General features: G+C 38.4%; 1 protein-coding gene across 3 annotated transcripts; it reads right to left on the reverse strand.

The window, feature by feature from the left end:
• fam91a1 (family with sequence similarity 91 member A1) lies at positions 1 to 22,419 on the reverse strand. Of its 3 annotated transcripts, none has more exons than XM_063010359.1 (24): positions 22,186 to 22,419; positions 19,352 to 19,436; positions 18,586 to 18,737; positions 16,999 to 17,056; positions 15,640 to 15,707; positions 15,277 to 15,390; positions 14,649 to 14,739; positions 13,936 to 13,998; positions 13,131 to 13,237; positions 12,995 to 13,033; positions 11,898 to 12,010; positions 11,685 to 11,794; positions 11,192 to 11,265; positions 10,354 to 10,440; positions 9,109 to 9,238; positions 8,339 to 8,487; positions 7,200 to 7,334; positions 6,999 to 7,112; positions 6,355 to 6,427; positions 6,112 to 6,255; positions 5,756 to 5,857; positions 5,514 to 5,637; positions 4,244 to 4,313; positions 1 to 3,616 (listed from the first exon to the last, which is right to left on the reverse strand). In XM_063010359.1, the coding sequence occupies exons 1-24, from the start codon at positions 22,255 to 22,257 to the stop codon at positions 3,425 to 3,427; spliced, it is 2,466 nt and encodes an 821-aa protein (XP_062866429.1). In that variant the 5' UTR covers positions 22,258 to 22,419; the 3' UTR covers positions 1 to 3,424. The 3 variants fall into 3 exon arrangements, with proteins under 3 accessions (XP_062866429.1, XP_062866428.1, XP_062866426.1); XM_063010358.1 differs by having other exon boundaries at positions 6,124 to 6,255; positions 11,192 to 11,301; XM_063010356.1 differs by having other exon boundaries at positions 11,192 to 11,301.

Here is a 22,419-nt window from a genome sequence, read left to right on the forward strand (position 1 = left end):
TTTTAGGGGAAAGTGTTTGCACCATATTTATTCATATTTTATTATATACTTTTTACATATTGGTATGATATATATTTTGAAGGGTGGGGGCAGGTAAAAGGGAATGTCATTTTATATCCATTTAATTACAAGAGAATTAATTACAGTCCCACCAAACACCCTACAACAAAGATTCCTAAAATGCAGATCGACATTATAAAACTAACACGTTTTTTCTCTAACACTGAAATGAATGAGCAAAGACCAGGGAAGCCGGGTGCAAGTAGATCACCATGGGAGGAGAAAATGTGATTGGACAGGAGGTGCCTGAATGATGCACAATACACACAATGGACTCTAAACACTCATCATGCTGCACCACGATCTCATCGTAATTATCAAAATACCACAAATACATAGTGTCTAAATCGAAAAAAGGAAAAAGAGCAAGCAGCCTTGGGAAAGGCATACAAAAAAGGAACAACAGCAGTGACTGAGAGATTTATGAATTAACACAGCAGCAATGCTACATTAACATACTAAAAGATATAAAGAATATTAAAGAGAATGATAATTTCCTGTTCGAGTGAGACTGGCTTTGGTTGGTACCCTTGGACTATAAACTCAGTCCAAATGAGGATTTTTTTTAAACGCCCAACAAATTATGTGGTGTAATAACACACTAATTAAACACAATATAGGTATCCTAGTTTTTGCACAACCATTCATACAGAAGTTAAAATAATCAAATAAAAATGGTATAGGGTTACCAACCCCTTTTTGGGTACAACTACCTTGTACGTAAATTAATTTGTATTTTATGAGTGACACCTATCATATATAGTAGGTGCACTTTGTAGATATACAATTACTAACCATAGCCCATTTGTTGCTTTGTACGCTTTGACTCTCCACTATACCACAAGCATCAATGAAATAGATCCTTACTGGACCATTGCCATTGCAGTGCTGAGGATTGTTCACCACCCAAATAATATATGGGCAGTCTAATAAAGGGTAGTAGTCCATTGATAGATGGGGTTAGAGGGTGTGAAAAAGTCTACAGAACAAGAAAGTAACTGGCTACAGTCAGTAATTGTATACATACAAAAAATATCCATGTGGTAGGTAACATAGAATTCATAGAATGGCCAATGAATGTGCATACAGGGTAGTTGAACCTAATAAAGTGATCAGAGTATGTGAGTACTCACAAAGGATTTTATTAGGCTCATCTATCTGGTCTGTACATTACTCAAATGGGACCCTAATTCAATACTAATTGAAAATTGAAGACCAAAACAAGACACACTACCATGCCATTACCATGTCAGTGTCATTGAAGTGCTGAGAATGGTGCACCTCCAAAACATGATCCAGTCATTTGGTTTTTTTATGAGGGTCCCTTTCTATTGATAAATAGGGTACATATATCAAAACAAATCAGCAAAGTCTGCCCTACACCTGCACCCAAAAAAGCTTGACTACAGTGCGCTAGGCATTCCCAGCACAGGACTGTGGATGACTGGAAAAATATGATGTGGTCAGATGAGTTAGTTTTGCCTTTGCCACCCAAAAACCACAAGTGTTGTTCAAGCAGGAATGGGTCAGTTATGTTTTGGGGTATTTTAAGCACAGTGAAATTTATCCTTTGGTGTTTTACTTAAAATCAACATGATTACAGAAGATCAGTTTGGATTATATGAAAGCAAAACATAACACTGACATTTTCATATTCAAAGAGGACTACAAAATAGTGCATAGCACCTAATCTGTATGACTGGGTGGCATTTTCTGCACTGTGAAAATTAATGTAACAAACTGGCTGATTTCAGTGTTTAATGTAGCAGAACACTGAATATTTATATGTATAATTTTACCCTTAGAATAATTAGTCTAACACCATTAGTAGAAGAGTGCAGAGCTGATAGAAGTATCATGGGTGACTGGTAACTAGTTACTATGGCTGCTAAAATAAAAACACTGTCGTAAAAAATAAAAATCTAAATAAGAATTTATCTTTGGTGAAAACATTGTGTAGAAAAAGGTGAACACATTTGTTCCTGTGCTCTAAAAATAAAGGATTCATCTTTTGATTGGGCATGTAGTGTTAAAATCTAACCTGGAAAAGCTGGTGCAGGAACAATATATACACTCAAAGGGCATCACATAGTCATTCATTCATTTACACTCACACCTAGGGGCAATTTAGACAAGCCAAGCCACCTTGGGGGCAGGAGGATAGAGGCGTAACCGGAGAAATCCCACACACAGACATGCCACAATTTCAGTAAGGCTCATTCAAGTAAGATCTCAAATCTTAGCAAATCTTAACAATACTTCATACCCCCCCAAAAAAACAGTTTATCTATCTTCACTAAGCACTTTGACTTGATTGGGTTCATGGTGGGTCGGGACTATTCTGGGAACACTGGGCTCAAGGCAGGAGTAAACTTTGGACAGAGTGACAATTCTGGACAGGGCCTGGATCGATGAACCTTCCACCCACACCAACAAGATTAAACCAAGTTCCTATCACTCTACTGCACCAACAACAATCGCTTTGTCTTGATCAGGGTCCGAAGCCAATTTCAAACACAATCACTGCAAGACATGAATCTACCCTGAACAGGGCACCAGTCAACCCGCACAGTCGACGCGTTAGGATTGAACCAAGGTCCGCAGAGCTATGCAGCACCAACACCACCTTTAGCTGCACCATGCAGATCTAAAAGGATTTCCTTCATATTAAGCAATCACTCTATACTGACTAGGGTCTGAAATGGGAATACTTACTAAGGCATGAGTTTACCACATGGCACAGGGACAGTACCCAGAGAAAACCCACACAGACACATTTACATTATCAGCATGACAGGATTGTACCAGGTCCCTGGACCTGCAGCACCAACAGGACTGGGTTCCCCATCATGCCACCCTGTAGTTAATGATACTGAAACAATCAAAAATAAATCTTAATTTGGGGGCAACACATACTGTTAAGAGAAAAAAAAAATCTCGGCTGCTCACACATTAATAAATCACTTTGCTTTTCTGTGTTTTTTGTGCAATGACATCATGCATCACCACATGACAATACAAATATAGAAGAAAAATAACTAAATGACTTCATCCTGGACCTATTTCAGTCAATACACTGTAAAAATTCACACTAATGAAATAATATTTTGTATTTTTTATACTGAATAATCTCATCTTTTATGGGGATTGGTAATATGATCAAGTCCGGATCTCTGATTCAGCACTAGTGTTACTGCTGGCCCGGAAGCTGTACAGGTCCACATGTAGAGTTAAAACGCTGGGCTGCGCGTGACACAGAGCCGAGACGGTAACACTGGTAGCTGAGAAATCAATCCGACGGGTTGGAATCAGGTGTGAACGTGACTTGGGATTGGATATGTTTTCTAGGGAATGAGGATCGGCTTTATGTGAGCTGGTCCTGGTCTTTTAGTATGGTGGAGATTTGGAGGGGGGGTGGGGTTCGCCCGCTCCATTCCTTCAGCTGGCCATTCATAAAGAAGAGGTTTATAGAAGGGAGAGGGACGCCAGACTCGGCCGGCGGCTGGCAAAGAGCCCCTAATACCCCACTGTCCGGATCAGAAGAATTGCCGCATTCCTAAAAGAAAAAGGAAAGAGAAACTTATGGATCACGTGTCACGTGAAATTCTGCTTTCAGTCTGCAGATTTATTATTATTGTTATTATTATGCTTTTGTAATGCAATATAATGCATTTAAAAAAGACATTCTTTGTAGAATTAGGGATTTTCTTTCTGCAGACTTTTATATTCCTCATTATTTATCAATCCTCTGTAGCTTGATGTATTTTCCATCAAAATAGCTTAGGCTTGAATTGAGACCAACTCATGACATTATGTAATTAGCAGCTGTCCATTCAGCCTACGACAGTTTAGTCCACCTTTCGTATTGTTTTCAGTCTTAAAGGTACAGTGAACAAAACAACCTTTAATTCCAAGGTATTTACAGTAAGGTATAAAAAGGGTAATAATGACCACCAATTTCAGTATACGCTTTGATAAAGCCACCACTAAAACTGTACTAAACAGTACATTAAAAAATAAGCCCTTACTGATTTAACATATCTGTTGCAGCTGTAAAATGCGATGTGTCTGTATGATGGATGGCAGGTGTCTAGTTTTTACAGATGATGTGCACTACTTTTTCACTTGGTGCGTTACATCTCTTACACAGCTAAGGAGTTCAGAACAGTTTACCGATCCTTACCTGGAATGACTGGACAAAGCTGAGAACTTTCAAGGACAGCTTTCGACTGGAATGTAGTAGTTTCTGAAGACTGAAAATAGAATCAGAACACAGTTAAAAAACTTTAAACCACCTTTATGCATAGCACTTCATGATGTGTACACAGTTCTGTGATATTTATTCCCCCAATCCTTTTTCCACATACAGTAGATTTAGAAAGTGTTTAGAACACACTTTATTGCACACTTTATTGTCTTGTGGATGACTACGTCTGGCAAAAACAAGCACTGCACATCACCTGGCTAATATTTTTCCCATTAGGAACACATGGTGGTGGAAACATCATGCTGTAGGGTTGCTTCAGCAGCAGGTACAGAAATAATGGTGAGACTTGAGAGATTAATGAGTGCAGCCAAATACAGGAACATCATTAAAGTAAACCTTCAAGGAACTCCTCACAAAAGTCAGAATAGGGAGATAAGGCACTTTTTAAGTCAATAATGATCTGAAGCATACAGCCAAAACAACACTGAAGCGGCTTCTGAGCAATCTCTCAATGTCCTCGAGTGGCCCGACCAAGGCCCAGATCTTTATTTTTTAACAATCCTGATCAGATTGTTGATCCCTGCTGTAAAAAAGAGAAGGGGGATAAATACAATTCTGGACAGGGCATGGATTGGTGAATCTTCCACCCACACCAACAAGACTGAACCAAGTTCCTATCACTCTACTGCACCAACAATAATCACATGTCTTGATCAGGGTCTGAAGCCAATTTCACACACAATGACTGCAAGACATAAATCCACCCTGAACAGGGCACCAGTCACAGAGAAAACCCACACAGTCGGCACATTAGGATTGAACCCAGGTCCACAGAGCTGTGCAGCACCAACACCACCTTTAGCTGCACCATGCAAATCTAAAAGGATTTCCTTCATATTATATTAATATATCACTCTATACTGACTAGGGTCTGAAATGGGAATACTTACTAAGGCATGAGTTCAACACATGGCACAGGGACAGTACCCACAGAAAACCCACACAGACACATTTACATTATCAGCATGACAGGATTTTACCAGGTCCACCATTTTACCAGGAGCAAGTCTCTAAATGTCCATGAGTGGCCCGACCAAAGCCCAGACTTAAACCCCATTCAACATCATCTTTATTAATCAACAATCCTGACCAGATTGTTGATCACTGCTGTAGAAAAGAGGAGGGGGATAAATACCTTATAGGCACCATTCTAGGCACCATATATTAGGACCTCAGTTTTCGTTACCTGTCTGTGCTGCAGAGCTTGTGCGAGACAATCCTCTCACACACTTTACGGTTGAGCTCAGAGCTAAAGAGGGGCATTCCAAAGCACAGCTCCAGAGGTACCCATTCTTCTTCACTAGATGATCCTTCAAAAGTACACATGCATTTAATGGATCAGTTTCAATGAATGACGTTTTAGTTTCCACTGGCCAATAACATGAGTCATTTGTATTAGTGAGCTGGATCTCACTGTGCCAGACCTACCCTCCTGCTTCTTCCCACCATCCGCATTGTTCTCCTCAGTTACCAGCTCGAAAGACTCACTGCTTCCATTGGCATCAAACCTGGTCCCGAATTCAGAGTCTCCTGATGCAGAGAGGACAGAATGTACTTAGTGACACGTCATTCTGCACTCAGGCTGGAGAAAAAGAACTGATTTCATCAAGCACAAAATGTGCAATTAAAACATTAAATGAATTAAAGTCGTATTAAAGATGCTTGTTGTGGTTTTAATGTGATTGCTGTTTGTTAATAGTTCTGGCTAATGATCACCCCAAATGTCTTTTACTAATCAGTACATGAGGACAAACAGCCAGCTAAGGACTGGTGCTAGCTCTCACCAGGTACATCACCTTCACTGGGCCTGCGGCGGTTCCTGTTGTTGCAGTTCAGCATGGTGATGTAGCCACACTGGTGCTCCAGATCTACTTTTTCACGCAGAACCTTCAGTGCCTTGTGTGCACACATGTTAGAATAAGAGAAGTCTACAACAGGGTGAAAACATCAGAAAAAAATGGAAGGAAATTATAATATGTAACCACTATACGTGTGTACAAAAGAATCCTTTATATAAACAGATATACCTCCTTTTAAGTCCTCTTCATCGAAAGGAAAGGGAACGTGGACTGTTTCTCCATGACCACGCAATCCATGACCCTATGAATTTGCAAGCAGAAATATGCTGTTTTAATACAGCATGTCATTTGAACAAGACTAAGTTTAAGATGCAAAATTCAGACCACTGACTACCAATAGGGGTCAAAAATAAAGAGTAAGATTAAGATTCAATTGTCTGTTTTGCATTGAATGTACAAACATGTGAGAAATGAAAGGAAAGCACAACACAAAATGCACTGGTGTTGGGCTATCATGACCCAGAACGTCTTTGATGTTTCTTAAACAGGAACTGCAAAAGACTATTCTCAGCACCTTAAAAAGTAATTGTCGTTTGTTAAAGCAGAACCAGATGCTTTCAGATGCTTTTTTTGTACAGCAGCCTCTGAGCCAAAGTTGGTGTAAAGTTTGCTTGACTGTGGACTGTCATCTATGTAGCATCTCAGGCATGTTTTTGGTGATAATTAGATTGATTATAATATAATCCTGTCAGCCTAAGGTTATTATTAGCTTTTTGAGCTTGTTTTTTTTTTTCAGACTTGGCAAATAGACCACAGCCTCTGCTATTTTGGGGTTTTATGACAAACGCAGTTTTAGCATTCTGCTTCTTTACCTGGATAAGCACTGCAGAGTGAGTTAAGGCATCATTCAGCATGGCCAGGACATTTGATGTGGGCACTACACCAGGGTCATGACCCCAGGATGTTATTAGGAGTCTGTCATAAGCCTTAAACAAAAACACATCCGTTAAAAATAATGGCAATACACATTTATTCTACATCTTTTGCTAAACCAACTTTGTATTGATACTGACCTGAAAGATTTCTGGTAGTTTGCGCAGCCTGGAGCCCTTGGACAGTAGTAAAGTTGGTGGACCATGACCAGTCACATGGTACAAATACAGCTTAAACCAGATGGAGCTGACCTCAGGAATTGCTGGACCAATGTGCTGGTAACAGAACAGTCATAGCCATGTTATAATCAGCATATAATGTTAGAACATGTTCAACAATCATAACAGCATGCAGAAATGAGATACAGACATGTGTCAGTGCTGAATTTTATAAACACAAGACAACACTATGCAGAAATTTTAATTTCAAAAGGCAAAGTACAAAGGTGGATTAAAAAATATATTTAAATACTGAAACTGACTTTTAATCTTATACAAACATTAAGTAAAGGTTGCAGAGCACAAATGTCAAACCTGTAAAAAGAAATCCTAGGGCAACCAATGCTTTAAAGAAGTATTCATACAAGCTATTTCATATGTTTTTTATTATCTTTTGTTGTATATTTAAAATGTAGTATATTTCTGCTGGTTATTTGTGACACTATCGATGGGATTAATGAAAAGGTTGGACGTTAAATTGAATTAATGAAATAAAAGGTGCACAGTACAAATGGGTTATAAAAGAAAACCCAGTCCATTTCGCTAGAAAGCTTAAATACTTTGAGTTGGTTAAAAATTCTTTTAAAAGAAATCTTAAAATGTTTTTAAGTGGACCAGTCAGAGTCCTGATCTGAGCCCTGTCCAACATTTCTACACCAGTGTCCTCCTTTAAAGATGACAGAACATTAAGAATTTTGTTATTGGCCAAAAAAGTGCCACGTCACTGTGCAAAATTAATTGAGAATACTAAATCTATAGGCTATAATAGATACCAAATAGATGAATTCATTCTAATTGTTTTGTAATTTTTGAAGCTTCTATAAATGAATACATCAAGCGCATGTTTTGTGAAAACCCATAGTAAAAAAATCAAAATCCACACCCCGAAAAGGACGCCAATCAATTATTTAGTCTAGGACAATTATTGTTTCACAGTAATCTTATTCCATACATCTCAAAAATGTCATCGCAAAACCTTGTCCCAAAAAAACAGTGAGGTGTATCCACACCGATGTGTTCCTACCCTCTCTCAATACATTCTACAAATAAGGCAGGGCTACCTGAGGTGTGCAGCTGCTGATTGGTCGGATCTCATTGCTTAGCGGCGCCATGGAAACCAGCAGCTTATAGTTCTTGTTGAGGACACGACTGCAGGTGGCAGGATCCAATCCCAGCAGACTCTCACACCGGAGGAGGTCCAGAGGCAAGCCTGGAGAAAGAGACACAAACACACTTATTAGAGCCGACCAGCTCATCCAACCTGGGACAAATATATAGACGTTTACAATGTATAGAAAATGTGTGGTACGTCCGTTGTTATGGCTACAAAGACATCAATTATTTGATTATCACACAGCTTTGATGAACACTTTCAATTCAAGTTCAAACGGCTTCATTGTCATTCCAAATGTATACAAGTACAGAGTGAAACGAAATTAAATTTCTCCAGAATCATGGTCCATTAACACAGGACTGCATCAGACTATAAGGCAACATAAATTGCAAATGTGGAAACACAGGAGCAAACGATATAATAACAGGACCACGGGCGCAGTAAACAAACCAGCACAGTGCAGGCACTGAGACAGTAAATGATACCAAATACACATATAATGGAAGACTGTGCAAAGATACACTATATGGTCAAAAGCATTTGAACACCTGACCATGAGCTTGTTGGACAAAGCACTTCAAAAACAAATTATATTAAAAGTGCCCTCTCTGTGATCTTTTCAGCTAGATCAAGACTTTGAAGTTTCTCTGTAGGAATTGTGCCAGTGGATGGGTGTCAATTCAAGGGTCTGTAAGGAGAAAAAGCCAGATGTATTACCTATATTGGGTAGATCAGGCCCTTGGTCGGGGGTGAGCTCTTTGTTGTAGCGCAGAAAAAGTATTGTGTTCCTGAGGGTCAGTGCATGATCAAAATACCTCTGAGCTTCTCCTTCAGCAGTACTCTCCACCTTCAAACACACAAATGCAAAATGTATTAATTTTTTAATGTTTAAATGTAATCGTCATCTCTGATTTCTAGTATATACCTCCGTTGACTATGGTAATAGGTTTATCTAACTTCTATGTAAGAACTTCTAATCCTGGAACATTCTTGAGAAGTCTTGCATGCAAGACATGATCGTGATCAACTCACAAAATGTTTAGTGATGTTTAAGTCAGACTAACAAGGGCCATTCTAGGGGTTTGGATCATTGTCTTAATGAAAAATCCAGACTCTTCATACCTTCAGTTTCTTGACTGACTGTGAAATCCATTCTTTTGTTTACTTGTGCAATGTTATCTGTGCCACTGGCTTCCACACACTGAAAGCTTCTTCCTCACTGATTTAAATTGTGACATTTAAGAATATAGTACGTTCCTTTACAAAGTTCCTACTTCTTTTATTAGGTCATCTTGGTTTTTCTGTTTTATGCACTCCAAACAAACTGATGTTAACTGATGATGTTCATTTCTTCTTTTTTTGTTCAGTAGGGCTTTAGTTAAATGTAAACATGATTCTAATATTATTCATGATTCACTAGATTCACTATTATTCATGATTGTTGTAATGACTATAGTCCAATGTCATGTTAAGTTCCACTTCACTGACGTACTTCAAAACTGTCCTGTCATAGGGAATTAGTACACAACTGCCAGCGAATTAGAAACAAGTGTATTTAGTAACACTTTACTTAAACCTTAGTCATGACTGTGTTATAAGAATGACATAAACCAGTCATGCCAGATGCCATTTGCCATCATAATGATCATAACAGTTGATAAGTGTAATAACAATGTTATGTTACCAGAATCATATCATTCAATCATATCATACCATTCTGTCTTTATGTATGTGTGTATGATAAAAAGAAAAGATTTAGAAACACATTTCTAAGTCTGTGTGTGTGTGTGTGTGTGTGTGTGTGTGTGTGTGTGTGTGTGTGTGTGTGTGTGCGTGTCAGAGAAACCAAACAGAAACAGCTTAAGTGTGCATCTGCTGAGGCCCCAAATTACTTGAGGATGAGTCTGTCCATCTCCCATCAAGAGTCTTAACTCCCATGATAAGTGGTAATAAGATTTTTACCTTCTCCAATTCCATCAGAAAACTGTCCAGGGTCTCATCAGACAGCTTCCCCACCTCAAACATGGTCACAGCATGGCTCTTCAAATTCTGAGGAACACACAAAAATATTGAATACCCTTATGTATACATAAACTCAATGCAGTCTTTATAAGTAGTACTCTAAAACAGTGTTGAATGGGAGATACTACATAGGGTGACTTTTAGAGGAAAATTACAGGCACTCGGGTGGCACAGTGGTTTATTACGCTAGCCTACCAATATCTACACAGACAGGATTGGTTTGTCTGAGGTGGGATGGCTGAAGCCAGGGTATTCCTGCCTTGATCCCAGTGTTGCTACTGCTGCAACCCTGACCAGGATGTAGTGGTTGATGAAAATGAAATGAAAGTAAAGAGTAAAAATATTCATTTACCTACCGGTCTTTTTATTTGAATATATATGAATAGTATATAGATGTATTAAGCTAAAATAAGAATTGTCTACATTTATAGTACTGCAGAATAAAAGGGCACAAATAAGATGGGCTAGTCAAAAAGAATAAAATCGGAAAAATGACTAATGACAGTGCTTAAGCCGCAGCATGTAAGGTAAGGTCACATGGCAGCACGTGTTTTGGAGGAAGCATGTGCTAGCCTCACCCTGTCAGTCTGGCATATACCATACAAATCCAGCAATAACATCAAAAGGAACTCTTTAGATATTTGTAGAAAAGATAATCCAACACATTAACGGCTAAAAATTCAAGACTCAATTTCAATTTTCTGCAATAGGAGCATATTAATATCAGTAACAATAAAGTATTTACAATGCTTATATGTAGTAAAAAAATTTCACTTACAGGGGAAAGGTTTCCCATCATGAGGAAGGCAGTGAGAGTGGAATCAAACAGGAAGGCGATTCTCTTGGTGGGGGCTGCAGGAATACTAAGACTACTCACACTGGCATTGTCTAAAACAGATTCAAATATTCAATATAATATATATCTGAAAGCTATAGCATTTAATAAAAAAATATATAGTTATGGAACACCATTGTTCCAATATGTATCCACCTCAACTGGTGTTTTAGTAATGAAGAAAAAGGGGAGTAAAATCTCCCATAAGTGTTAAGTAAAGTCATAAACATCATGATCAACTCTGCTTGCTTGCCATAGATATAAATGCATTTGTTACTTAAGTCAATGTAACTATTAACACTAGCAAAATTAGCAGTCTTTGTAACTGAAGCTCCTGCCATTTGTGCTTCAATAATGAACCTCTTTTAACGTCACTTAGAACCTTATTTTTTCTTGCCCTCTCAAAAAAATAAAACCCTGAATAGCACCCGCCCACCTTGGTCCTCCAGACTGGTGGTGTCTGTGTCAGTAGCAGAGGAACCAGCCTCCATTACTGGACTGCCACCCTCCCAGGACAGCAGCATCTTCTGAGGGTCCATTGTGCTCCTAATAGTGTTACACACAAAAAGAAAATAAAACACTACACTACAAGATGAAAGAGGAAATACTGTATAGAACTATTCCAGCTGTAAGTTATAAGTTGCCATACTTTAGTCTGTTGACAGAGGGTGCGCTTTTCCATGATGGGTGCAGCTGTTCAGGGCTGATCACCTGACCTTTCTTGATGGCAAATCCGAGTCTGCAGTACATGGACACGGCATTCTGTGTTCAAAACACAAACACAGACATTCATATGTAAAATAATCATTTTCACTTGCAATACCATCATCATGTCCCATCCATCACATGCCTATCGCCCGCCACTTCTCTTCACTTGCCAGTGTTGGGTTTCCATACAGAGCAGTATCCTGTATGGACAGCCATGCTATACTCCATGTTTTTCTCCATATTATTGCTCATGGTTTCACAATGGGATGTTAAAAAAGTTTATGGTCAGGTGTTCACATAGTTTTGGCTATATATTGCATGTCACTGTGGTTATGGGATTTCATTAAGTTCTGTGTAACACATACTTTACAATTGTTTACTGTGGGTTTCTGATTTATTTGGAAGGTCAGATCAAGTTAAGCATGCTATAAAGTTAAATGGCATTACAGCACTTTCTGTACAACCAAGTAAATAATTAGAGTGGCTGTATGTATATTTTTGACCCAGCAGACTTTCAAAAATCCCAAAATAAACTTATAAAAGGACTCTTATTATTTTTTCCAATTATTTATTTTCAGAAAAAAAGAAAGAAATTCATATGAATAAAAACCCAAACCATGGAATTAAAATTATGGAATACATGTCCAGTGACTTCAACGGGACATGACTCAAGCTAATATGATTAGACGACTGCAGAGAATTAAAGTTAATTTTGGCAGCCTCGAGTGAAAATAAATTCAATGCTAAATATTATTTTAATTATAAAAATAGGATTATTATAATGTACCAAAACCTGGTGTTCCACTGTGCCTGATTATCAGAAAGGCTTTAAAAGCTAAAAGAAATACCGTTTCCCTATTTGAAGTAAACAAAACAAATCTGAGCGGCTGGACAGCAGGCTTATTTTTAGATCCATTAAAAGTGCAAAGGGTTTGAAACACAGCCTCTCTGTTTTGTCAGCAGTAATTATCATGAAAGCAGGATTCACTCTTGACTGCATGTCCAACATATCATAAAAACTGGCATCAAAATACATACCTTCACCAAGCCCAAGTCGATCTCCAGAACATTCGCCAACTGGTAACAGAAACATTTAAATGTGACTTAAAAAGGAAAAAAAAAACATTCACAAAACAGTAGAATATTAATCTTAGTATTTAGATTTTTCATATACCTCTGACACATTGGTCTGCTCATCGATGGACACAAAGATTTTGTACAGCAGAGTCTCAAAATAATCTCCCTGCACCCTGTTCATGACAAAGCCCTCCAGAGGTGGCACTGCAAATAGATCAGAAGCAAATAAATATATACCAATGTTATTCTGGTACAGAGGTTTTCTCTGCAATTGCTCCAAATGGATTTGCAATTATGCAATTTTTCCCAGTGGACTAACAGTCCCCTCATCTCCAGTTCCTTACATCTGTGGCTAAGAGATATCTACTCAATGGCCAGGATTAGATCAAACATTTTATATGTTTGTTTGTTTATTTATTAGGAATTTAATGTGATGTTTTACACTTTGGTTACATTCATGACAGAACAATGTCAAACACTGTCACGGGCAATTTTGTATCTCCAATTCTTCGAACTTACATGGACTGTGGGAGAAAACCGGAGCACACGGAGGAAACCCATGCAGACATAGGGAGAACATGCAAACTCCACACAAAAAGAACCCAGACCACTCAACATGGGAATCAAACTGAGGACCTTCTTTACTGTAATTGTGATGTAGTAATGTGTTAGTGGTGAGGATTATAAGAACAAAATAAATAAGAACAGTGAAGCAAAACCACAAAAATGGTTTGATGAGCACAAATGTAACTTTTTGCAGTGGACTTTTCAGTGCTTTGACCTAGAGGAGAGTCCACAAAGAGACTAGGTGCTAGGAGGATCGGAATAGCATTAAATGAGAAGACTCGGATCGTTTGTACAGTCCACGAGTCTAATAATAAAAACCTGTCACTATTACAAACCTGATATACAGCTGTCATCAGATATGGGAACATCAAGGTATATAAAGCCCCTGTTATACAGACCTGTGACAAATACATAAACAAAAAAGTTAATTCAAGGTTCATGTAACACAGTTTATATAAGTAGGCAAAAAATATAATAATACTACAATACTGTAATACTGAAAATTATCTGTCAAAATGATATTTATTTAATTATATTTGTATTATTGTATTTAATTAGTACAAAAGAATAAATCTTTAAGCATAATTTGGCTAAGTAAACACTGTTTTACGGAAATTTTCAAATCAAGTGGCAGCCAGTTGCACACCATGTTCTCTCACCAGAACAAGAACTGATTCAATATAGCCTAACAATTATGGACCAAGGAGTCAAGTACCAAAGGTTTTGCACATGCCACAACAATGTATTTCCTTTTTTAAGTTCATCCAAAATAATCAAACAGGAATTTTGCGTTTCTTAAACAGTTTGCAGTAAAAGTTGGGTTTACATCCGTTCACTTTATAAATGAACAATATGAACCAACCAGGGTTGCCCAAACAAACTTTTGTTCATATTTAGGTGCCGCAAATAACAAAAATGAGCTGAACACAGAATACTGCACAGCCCCTACAGCACAATCAGCCCATTTGATGCCCTGCACTGCATGTTATTTCTAGTCTTCATTTAGCTGAATTCCTGTCAGCTTGAGCCCTATGAATAAGACACTCACTGAGAACCACATTATACTCCATTGATCCAGCCAGCTGGGGTCCCGAATCTATCATCTTATCGATGGCCTTCTTCTCCGCTGGGGAACAAATCTGTAATCATCAAGCCAAGAGGTACTCAGAAACAAACTCACATGAAAGCTCTCATACCAAACCAAACTTAACTACACTTTATTTCCACAATTGTGTGTGTAGGACAGTCACAAGATATTAACTGATAGTTATGTCCCTAAATTACTAAAGTTGTCATTATACCAACATGGTAAAGTTCAAGAGTTTTTGTTTATTACAGAACTACTATTTAATTACCATTTAATTTGCTGAATTGGTTGATTAATTAACTTTGAGAGAAATACATTTTTTGCATAATAAGTTGAGTGTGACAGGCACTTTCAGTGACAAATTTGCAACTACAGGTAAACAAAAAGGGTAACACTGTTTTTGTGTGCTTTGACAAACCTAATTTTTTTAATTACACATTGTTTGTCCTACAAAATTAGTTTCACTACTATTCATCATTTTACCTCAGGTATCTATTATTAGATCTTTCCAGAACACAGACATTATCAATCATGAATTATTTAGGCACATCATCCAGCACTCAGATGTTGTTTAATTACATCTCCTCACCCTGATATCGTCCTCAGTGATGTATCCGGTCTGCGCTACCCACCACGGCTCCACAGAGATCTCCACAGGCTTGGCTGGCAGAAGATCTCGTGCTGATTTTCTGCGGAAGAATTTCTGTTGGGAGACGGATGCTTGCTTAGGCACGAGTGAGATTAATTAATTATGACGACAAGGCATGACTCTCTGAGGAGTTCTGAACATGATCACCACTGGGTCCTTCCAACACAGCCAGATCTGAAGACCATCTGATGATCAACATGCTCGAAATCCTCAGAGAGGCTTCACACGCTTTATTAACCCAGTTGCAAAAACATCAAAGCTCTGTGACACAAACTGATGAACATCAAAGAGCTTTTATCTTACTTTGGAAGACCTGCACTGGTTCATCAGATCGATGTATTGGTTCCTTCCAATGCCGAGAAGTCTCAGACCTGACGAGCAGAAAGTTACATTTCTAAACATGTTGACATTCAGATCAAGCAATGTGGACAGATGACCATAATCTTGTATATAACAACCTCCACTCTTTTATACAGGATTTTCACATTATTTTGAAGTGTGTCTGTGGAAAAGTGTTGCCATTCAGTCAGTTATATTATAAGTGTTTACACAAACCACAATGTCCAGGGATACTTTCAGTTTGTCTGAGAAAAAACAACTGACTTTTAAAATAATCTAAACATGAAAGCACATACATTCAGTCAGCGCAGATAGTGCTGGCAGTGATGCTCAAGTGGCGCAGCAGTCTATTACACTAGCTCACCACAAACCTTCAAACCCAGATCTCAGCGACCGGGCAGGCATCTACACAGACATGGTTGGCCGAAGCCCTGAGATGGATTGGCGCCCTGTCTGTGGTGTTCCAGCCTTGTGCCCAGTGCTTCCCGATGAAACTGGACCTGCTATAACCCCAAAAAACTAAAGAAAAAAAATAAAAGAATGCTGGCAAATGGCACTTTAATTAATAGATTTAAACTTCACAACTCTATATTGCCCCCTAGTGGTGCGCAAAGACTGTGATTTACAGATGCACCACAATCCGTCTTTACATTCTTATTCCTAATAAATTCCAGACCTAAATCATTCCAGAAATTGATAATATTTTACTAAATACCTTTTTTTATTTATTTTGCTCACTTAAATCAACTATTCCTGCTTATCTAGAGTCAGAGATTCGCTCCCCGTTTCTCTAACCGTGGTAATCTGCACTCTGCAGCCTGTCGATGCTTAAAGCTCAAGGATACAATGAGTCATCCTGAATCCTCAAACCGCAGCAATCAGCCAGGCACACAGGAAGATGCTTTAGGTTTGAGGGGACTGAATATTAAAAGTGTTAAGCAACACAATTCAAATCAATGTGCACACACATATACACACACGCAGGGGGAATGCATTTTGACAGTCTGCTCTGGTGAAGCTTTTAAAACGAGATGTTATTTCCAGCTCTTGCAGCATTACAGTTTGATGTGAAAGCATCTTTTAGATCTTAGTGCATTTAAGTCACTACTTGAGCCTCTGTAAACATTGCAGCAGTACTGATTGTAGATGCAAGCCCATGTACATGCTACATAGATAATAAATATTATGTTTTAATACGACACTGTTTTGCAAGGTTTTTGGACTCATAACTATGTCACTATGCATGAAAGAGTCACTACTAATAGTTAATAACACTCAGAATCATAGTGAGAATCGATTATGGAAGACGTCAGGAGAACTTACAGTCAGCAGCAGTGAAGTTGGGTAGAGAGTCGTAACTCTTCTCACTGTTCATGATGTCCTGTATAGAGCAAAAAGAAATCGAACATTTACCACAAACACTTTCCAGTGAACTTACAGGTGAAAATAGTGAATGACCATTCACTTTCCTGTGGTGTGTTGTTTGCAAAATGTAAAGTACTTAAGCCCTAAATAAACACTTGTACGATACTAATGTTAAAAAAAAAAATAGGCGTTCAGGTGGTTCAAACTTGCGTATGGCAAGCATATTGAATATCTGTATATCTGATAGTGTATGAGATCTTTTTACTGCGATATGGTGGTGGGGGGGGGGGGGGGGGGGGGGGGGGTCACATGAAGCTAAGAATGGCTCTTAATGCACAAAATTAACTTTAAATGAAAGTAATTTTTCTTGTATTATTTATATGAGACTGAGCTAATTACCCACAAACCATTTTTATACCCATTATTACCAAGGGCTGCCAATCATTCTGGAGCTGACTTTATGTGATCCCAGTTTCTGCATTCATTCAATCATTCATTGTCTGTTTTACACCACATTTTATCATGTTTAGGGTCTTGAGATCAAAGTCCAGCATTGTAATTGCACAGTTAAATCCACAATCTACACTAGTTATTCCACTGACGCACATCACAGGGTTCTGTCACCGATCTGTTCTGTAAATATACTGTAATTATACTGAAGGCGGAACGACATGAAAAATTCAGTTCCAGGATTCAGGATTAATCATATAACTCTGTATGACTGTATCTGAGAAGAGAACACATCTAACCATAAGCTTGTTAGACAATCTATTCCAAAACCATGGACAAAGTCCTCCCTGCTTGTTTTCTATGTACAAAAGCCTTCACTCTTCTGGTAAAGCTTCTAATATTATGGAGTGTGTCTTTTAAAATTTGTGCACACTAAGTCAAAAGAGTATATCTGGGGTCAGGCACTGCTCACAGTTAATGTTTGAAAGAGATTTAACTGGAAGCATACAATTTATTTTTATTATAATCAATTTTATACACCCACATGCAATGAGTGTGCCTGAAAACACTGTTACATTATTTATTTTGATAAAGACTATGTTCTGTGTCACAAATAAAACATAACTTTTACTGGTAGGATAACTTGACATTGGAACTGGGTTATATGGCCAAATTAATGAAGTTTATAATCATCTTGTATATATTTCACTCTGAATTAAGAGTCAGACTTACTAACAACCACTATGGGGCAATACGTAAGAAGGGTTGTGTTCTGTTCATATGTTTAAAACAAAAAGAATAAAGTTTGTCTTGGTTGCATTGTTACTTCGTAAGCTAGCCAGTTGGACGTACATTTAACGAAGGACTGTCACTGGGACAAATAAAGAGGATTTTCTGACGTTGTGCTTTACATACAGATATCAGTGATTATTCATTAACCAATAGCTGACAAAAAATTAATTAATTAATGCAGTCTGTTAAAAAGCTCATTTTAATTTAGTTTGAACAGCACTTAATTTAAACTAAGAGAGAACATACAGATCACACACACACACAAACGAGCGCTCAGACCACTGAGTTGACAGACTAACGTACCTCCATGATACTGATGTAGTAGGAGAACGGTGTAACTCTTAATCCTTTAACCATGATGTCGGAGAGATGGTACGGGTAGAGCATGAGGTGCTCTCGGCTGTACTTCAGCAGCTCCTCATAATACTTCCGCTCGTCCTTTTTCACATGTCTGACTGTAAAGGCAAAGTGTTTTAAAGTAAAGTTAGGACTGTCTTTAGACCTAATTAAACCAAATTAATCTACATGACATGATAAGAAATACAATCAGACATTACGTTCTTAATTAAAAAATGTTTTAACATGTGGGCTATAAAATACTAACAAACCTATTGACCACATCTATAGCAGTTGTGCATTTACCTTAAACAAAAAAACCTTTACTATAAAGTACAATTTACAGACACAACCTAATTAACAAAATAATTACATAATTATTGTATAGTCTAAGTGCTGGTATTAATGCAATCAATAAACATTAGCATAATGGTTTTGTCACGGTTAAGAGTTGCCACTGCATCACAGTATTACTTTTTAACAATATAGTGGTCAAAATAAATAGCAAAAGACTCAAGGAAAGCTCTATACCCCATCTAGATCTCAATCTATCTATTTAAATCTACCTATATTTCTACAGAGAGGTCTGCCATAAATAAGCTGCTGAAATTTTGTCAAGTGAGTTTCATTTAGCCGTGGGCTCAGAGTCCCTGCAACAAAATGGACTTTTAATAAATTACTGTAACAGCACTGATAAGCCTTATTACAAAACAGCATGGTTTTCCATTCTTACCCAGGTTATTGCGAAATCGTAGCTGGTTACGAATGCTGTACAGTAAGACGTGCTTGTCATACTCTCGCTGTGAGTTTCCAAGACTCTGTAGATGATAAAAATAACGTTAGAAACCAAAGACGTTATTTTGATTGAAGCATCTTAAGAGCTTTAAAGTGTTTCTGAAAGACAATGATACAGTGTATACTCAGGGGTGTATTGACTGCAGTCGTGTGAATAATCCAGCTCAGTTTAATGATTTCCTGTCATTAACCTGCTAAATCCTCTCAAGCTTTAATGAGTAGAATCATAGAAGATATCACACTGTGCAGGACTCTACAGGCGCACAGGCCTGCTCCAGGCCCACGGTGACATTAAATCCTAATCTGGACCTTTTCCAACGATTAAAGGCATTGCTACAGAACAGGCAAGCCAGCCATCTCCATTAAGAACTGAGGGGGTACCAGAGATGCTGAATGTCAAAACGCAATTAAAATTATTTAGATCTCACATAGGTGCTCGATAAATTCATTCATCTTGATCAACACTGGGTGCAGTATGAAGAACTATTGAACAGAGTGTCAGTCTATCACACTTACTAACACTTTTACTATATCATACTTTTACTATATCATACTTTTACTAACACAGAGGGGCAAATTAGAGCAGTCAAACCACCTTCTGCATGTTACGGTGGGTTGGAGAAAACCAGAGTACTTGAGGGAAACCCAAGCAAACAATAGCAAACTCCTGAAAGTGTGAGGCTAGGTTTGAACACAGGTTCCCGGGGCCCTGGTTGTGTGTGGAAGTAACACTACCTGTGATGCCACTCTTGACCTAATTTGTTTTGAACATTTACTGAACTTCTGTATATATTCCCCCAATTGCCCTATAAACTACAGGGTTCATTATTCAGTTTGGCCTTCCAATGTAATCTGCCAATCCTGGTCAGTTCAGCTGTAGATTCTAACTAGATATGACAGATTTAGAACAACTTCAGTGCATGTATGCATAGATTCTACAAGCCTTTGAAACGATATTGCTACAGCATACAATTGTAACAGAACACAGTGCAAACAATCACAAGTTAAAGCCTTGCTCAGGTGCCCAACAGTGGCAACTTGGCCACTTTTGATCACTAATCCAGTACCTTAACCATTAAGCTACCACTGTTTTACAGGAAAAAAAGAACACCATACTTTTAAAAGATTATCAGTTCGATGGTTCAAAAGCACTGCCAACATGCCAATTCCTTAACCATAGATGTAATGGTTTGAGATTTATTTAGTGCAAAGGCTGTGGCATATGATTTACACCAATTTTATACTCATCAAACAGTTCAGGGCATCATCAAACCCTATAAATAGTGGATTTGTTAGTTGTAAAGTAGAGATTTAGACCTGTGATCAGTCAGAATAATTAGAGCTTTGGCAGTGATTCTCAACCGTTTCATTAGCTCGGTCGCAACTAGCCACAAAAGAGGCCAAAAGCCAGCCTCACTACCCACAAATCAAACCAAAACATGCCAGTAAAAAGCCTGCACCACTAGAACTGAGTCATCCACAGCCATTACTGTGTGGGTAAAGCATTCAGGACTGTACTGTCTATCTATTCTGCTGTATAAATGTGCACATTTGACAACGATATGAAACACTACTGAACCATAAATTAAAAGCCATTTAATGCCACATTAATCCATAATCAATTGGTCCTGCTTAGGATTTTTTGCTTGTCACAAAGCATTAATTCATGCAGTACACCTCTCTGGAAACATCTTCACTCTCTTTCTTCACTTACAAAGTCAGGTGTTACTTTCATTTAATTTGTCACCCACATACACATAGAGGGTTTGGAATGAAAATGCTGCCCTTACTTTCTCTCGTCTGTGGTAAGATAAGAAAAAAATCTACCCAAAGTGAGTGGTGGAAAAACCACAGGGACTGGTCTACAGAGACTGGAAATTTATTTATTTATTTATTAGGCTTTTAATGTCATGTTTTACACTCTTTGGTTACATTCGTGACAGAAACGGTAGTTACTCGTTACACAAGATTCATCAGTTCACAAGTTTAATATCAAACAGAGTCATAGCTCAGTGGTTAAGGTACTGGACTAGTAATCAGAAGGTTGCCGGTTCAAGCCCCACCACTGCTAAGTTGCCACTGTTGGGCCCCTGAGCAAGACCCTTAACCCTCAACTGGTCAAAATCATGTTCATGTCATAATTGTAAGCTGCTTTGGATAAAAGCATCTGCTAAATGCTGAATATGTAAATGAACAATTTTGTCTCTCCAATTCACCTCACTTGCACATCTTTGGACTGTGGGAGAAAACCCAAACAGACACGGGGAGAACATGCTAACTCCACACAGAAAGGACCCGGACCGCCCCACCTGGGGATCGAACCCAGGACCTTCTTCCTGTGAGGCGACAGTGCTACCCACTGAGCCACCGTGCAACCCAGAGACTGAAATATGAGATATGATCAGAGCAAGCACATATGTGCGTGTAGGATACACCAAAAGAACGGTAATGATCTGAATGCTTGAGCCCGTCAGTGAATTTTATTTACAGTTTATACAAGAAGCCAAAAGACTGAAGTGAGCTTAGTGCAGGGGTACATTTTTCAACTTGTTAATGTTGTTGTTAATATTGATTTTTGTTTAATATAGTTTGGATGAGGAAGGGTTGCTGGATTCGTACTGCACCCTGCAGTGTAATGGAGTGTGATGAATGGATGCATGATGAGAATGATGAGAATAATGAGAATGATGATGATGATGATGATGGAAGCTGATTCTCATTAGACTGATGTTAAGTATAAATGACAGATGGTAGAAATGATGCGTGGGTTACCTGTTTGACATTGGCTGGCAGTTTGTTCCACGGGTAATTTTGCCTGATGTGAAATTCCACGTCCGTGTTCATCGCTGTAGCTGAGCGCTTAGCAACGGGCTAACGGGTCCGACTGTACCCTCCCGGTACCCACTGCACCAAGCGGACTTCTAAAATGTGCCACTGTATTTCTTTTTATTTGATTTCGCCGTGGCACCGGGATACCCACTTCCTTGTTGTATTTTTGAGCAACAC

Source organism: Trichomycterus rosablanca, chromosome 2 (assembly GCF_030014385.1).
Source record: "Trichomycterus rosablanca isolate fTriRos1 chromosome 2, fTriRos1.hap1, whole genome shotgun sequence".
NCBI lineage: Eukaryota > Metazoa > Chordata > Actinopteri > Siluriformes > Trichomycteridae > Trichomycterus > Trichomycterus rosablanca.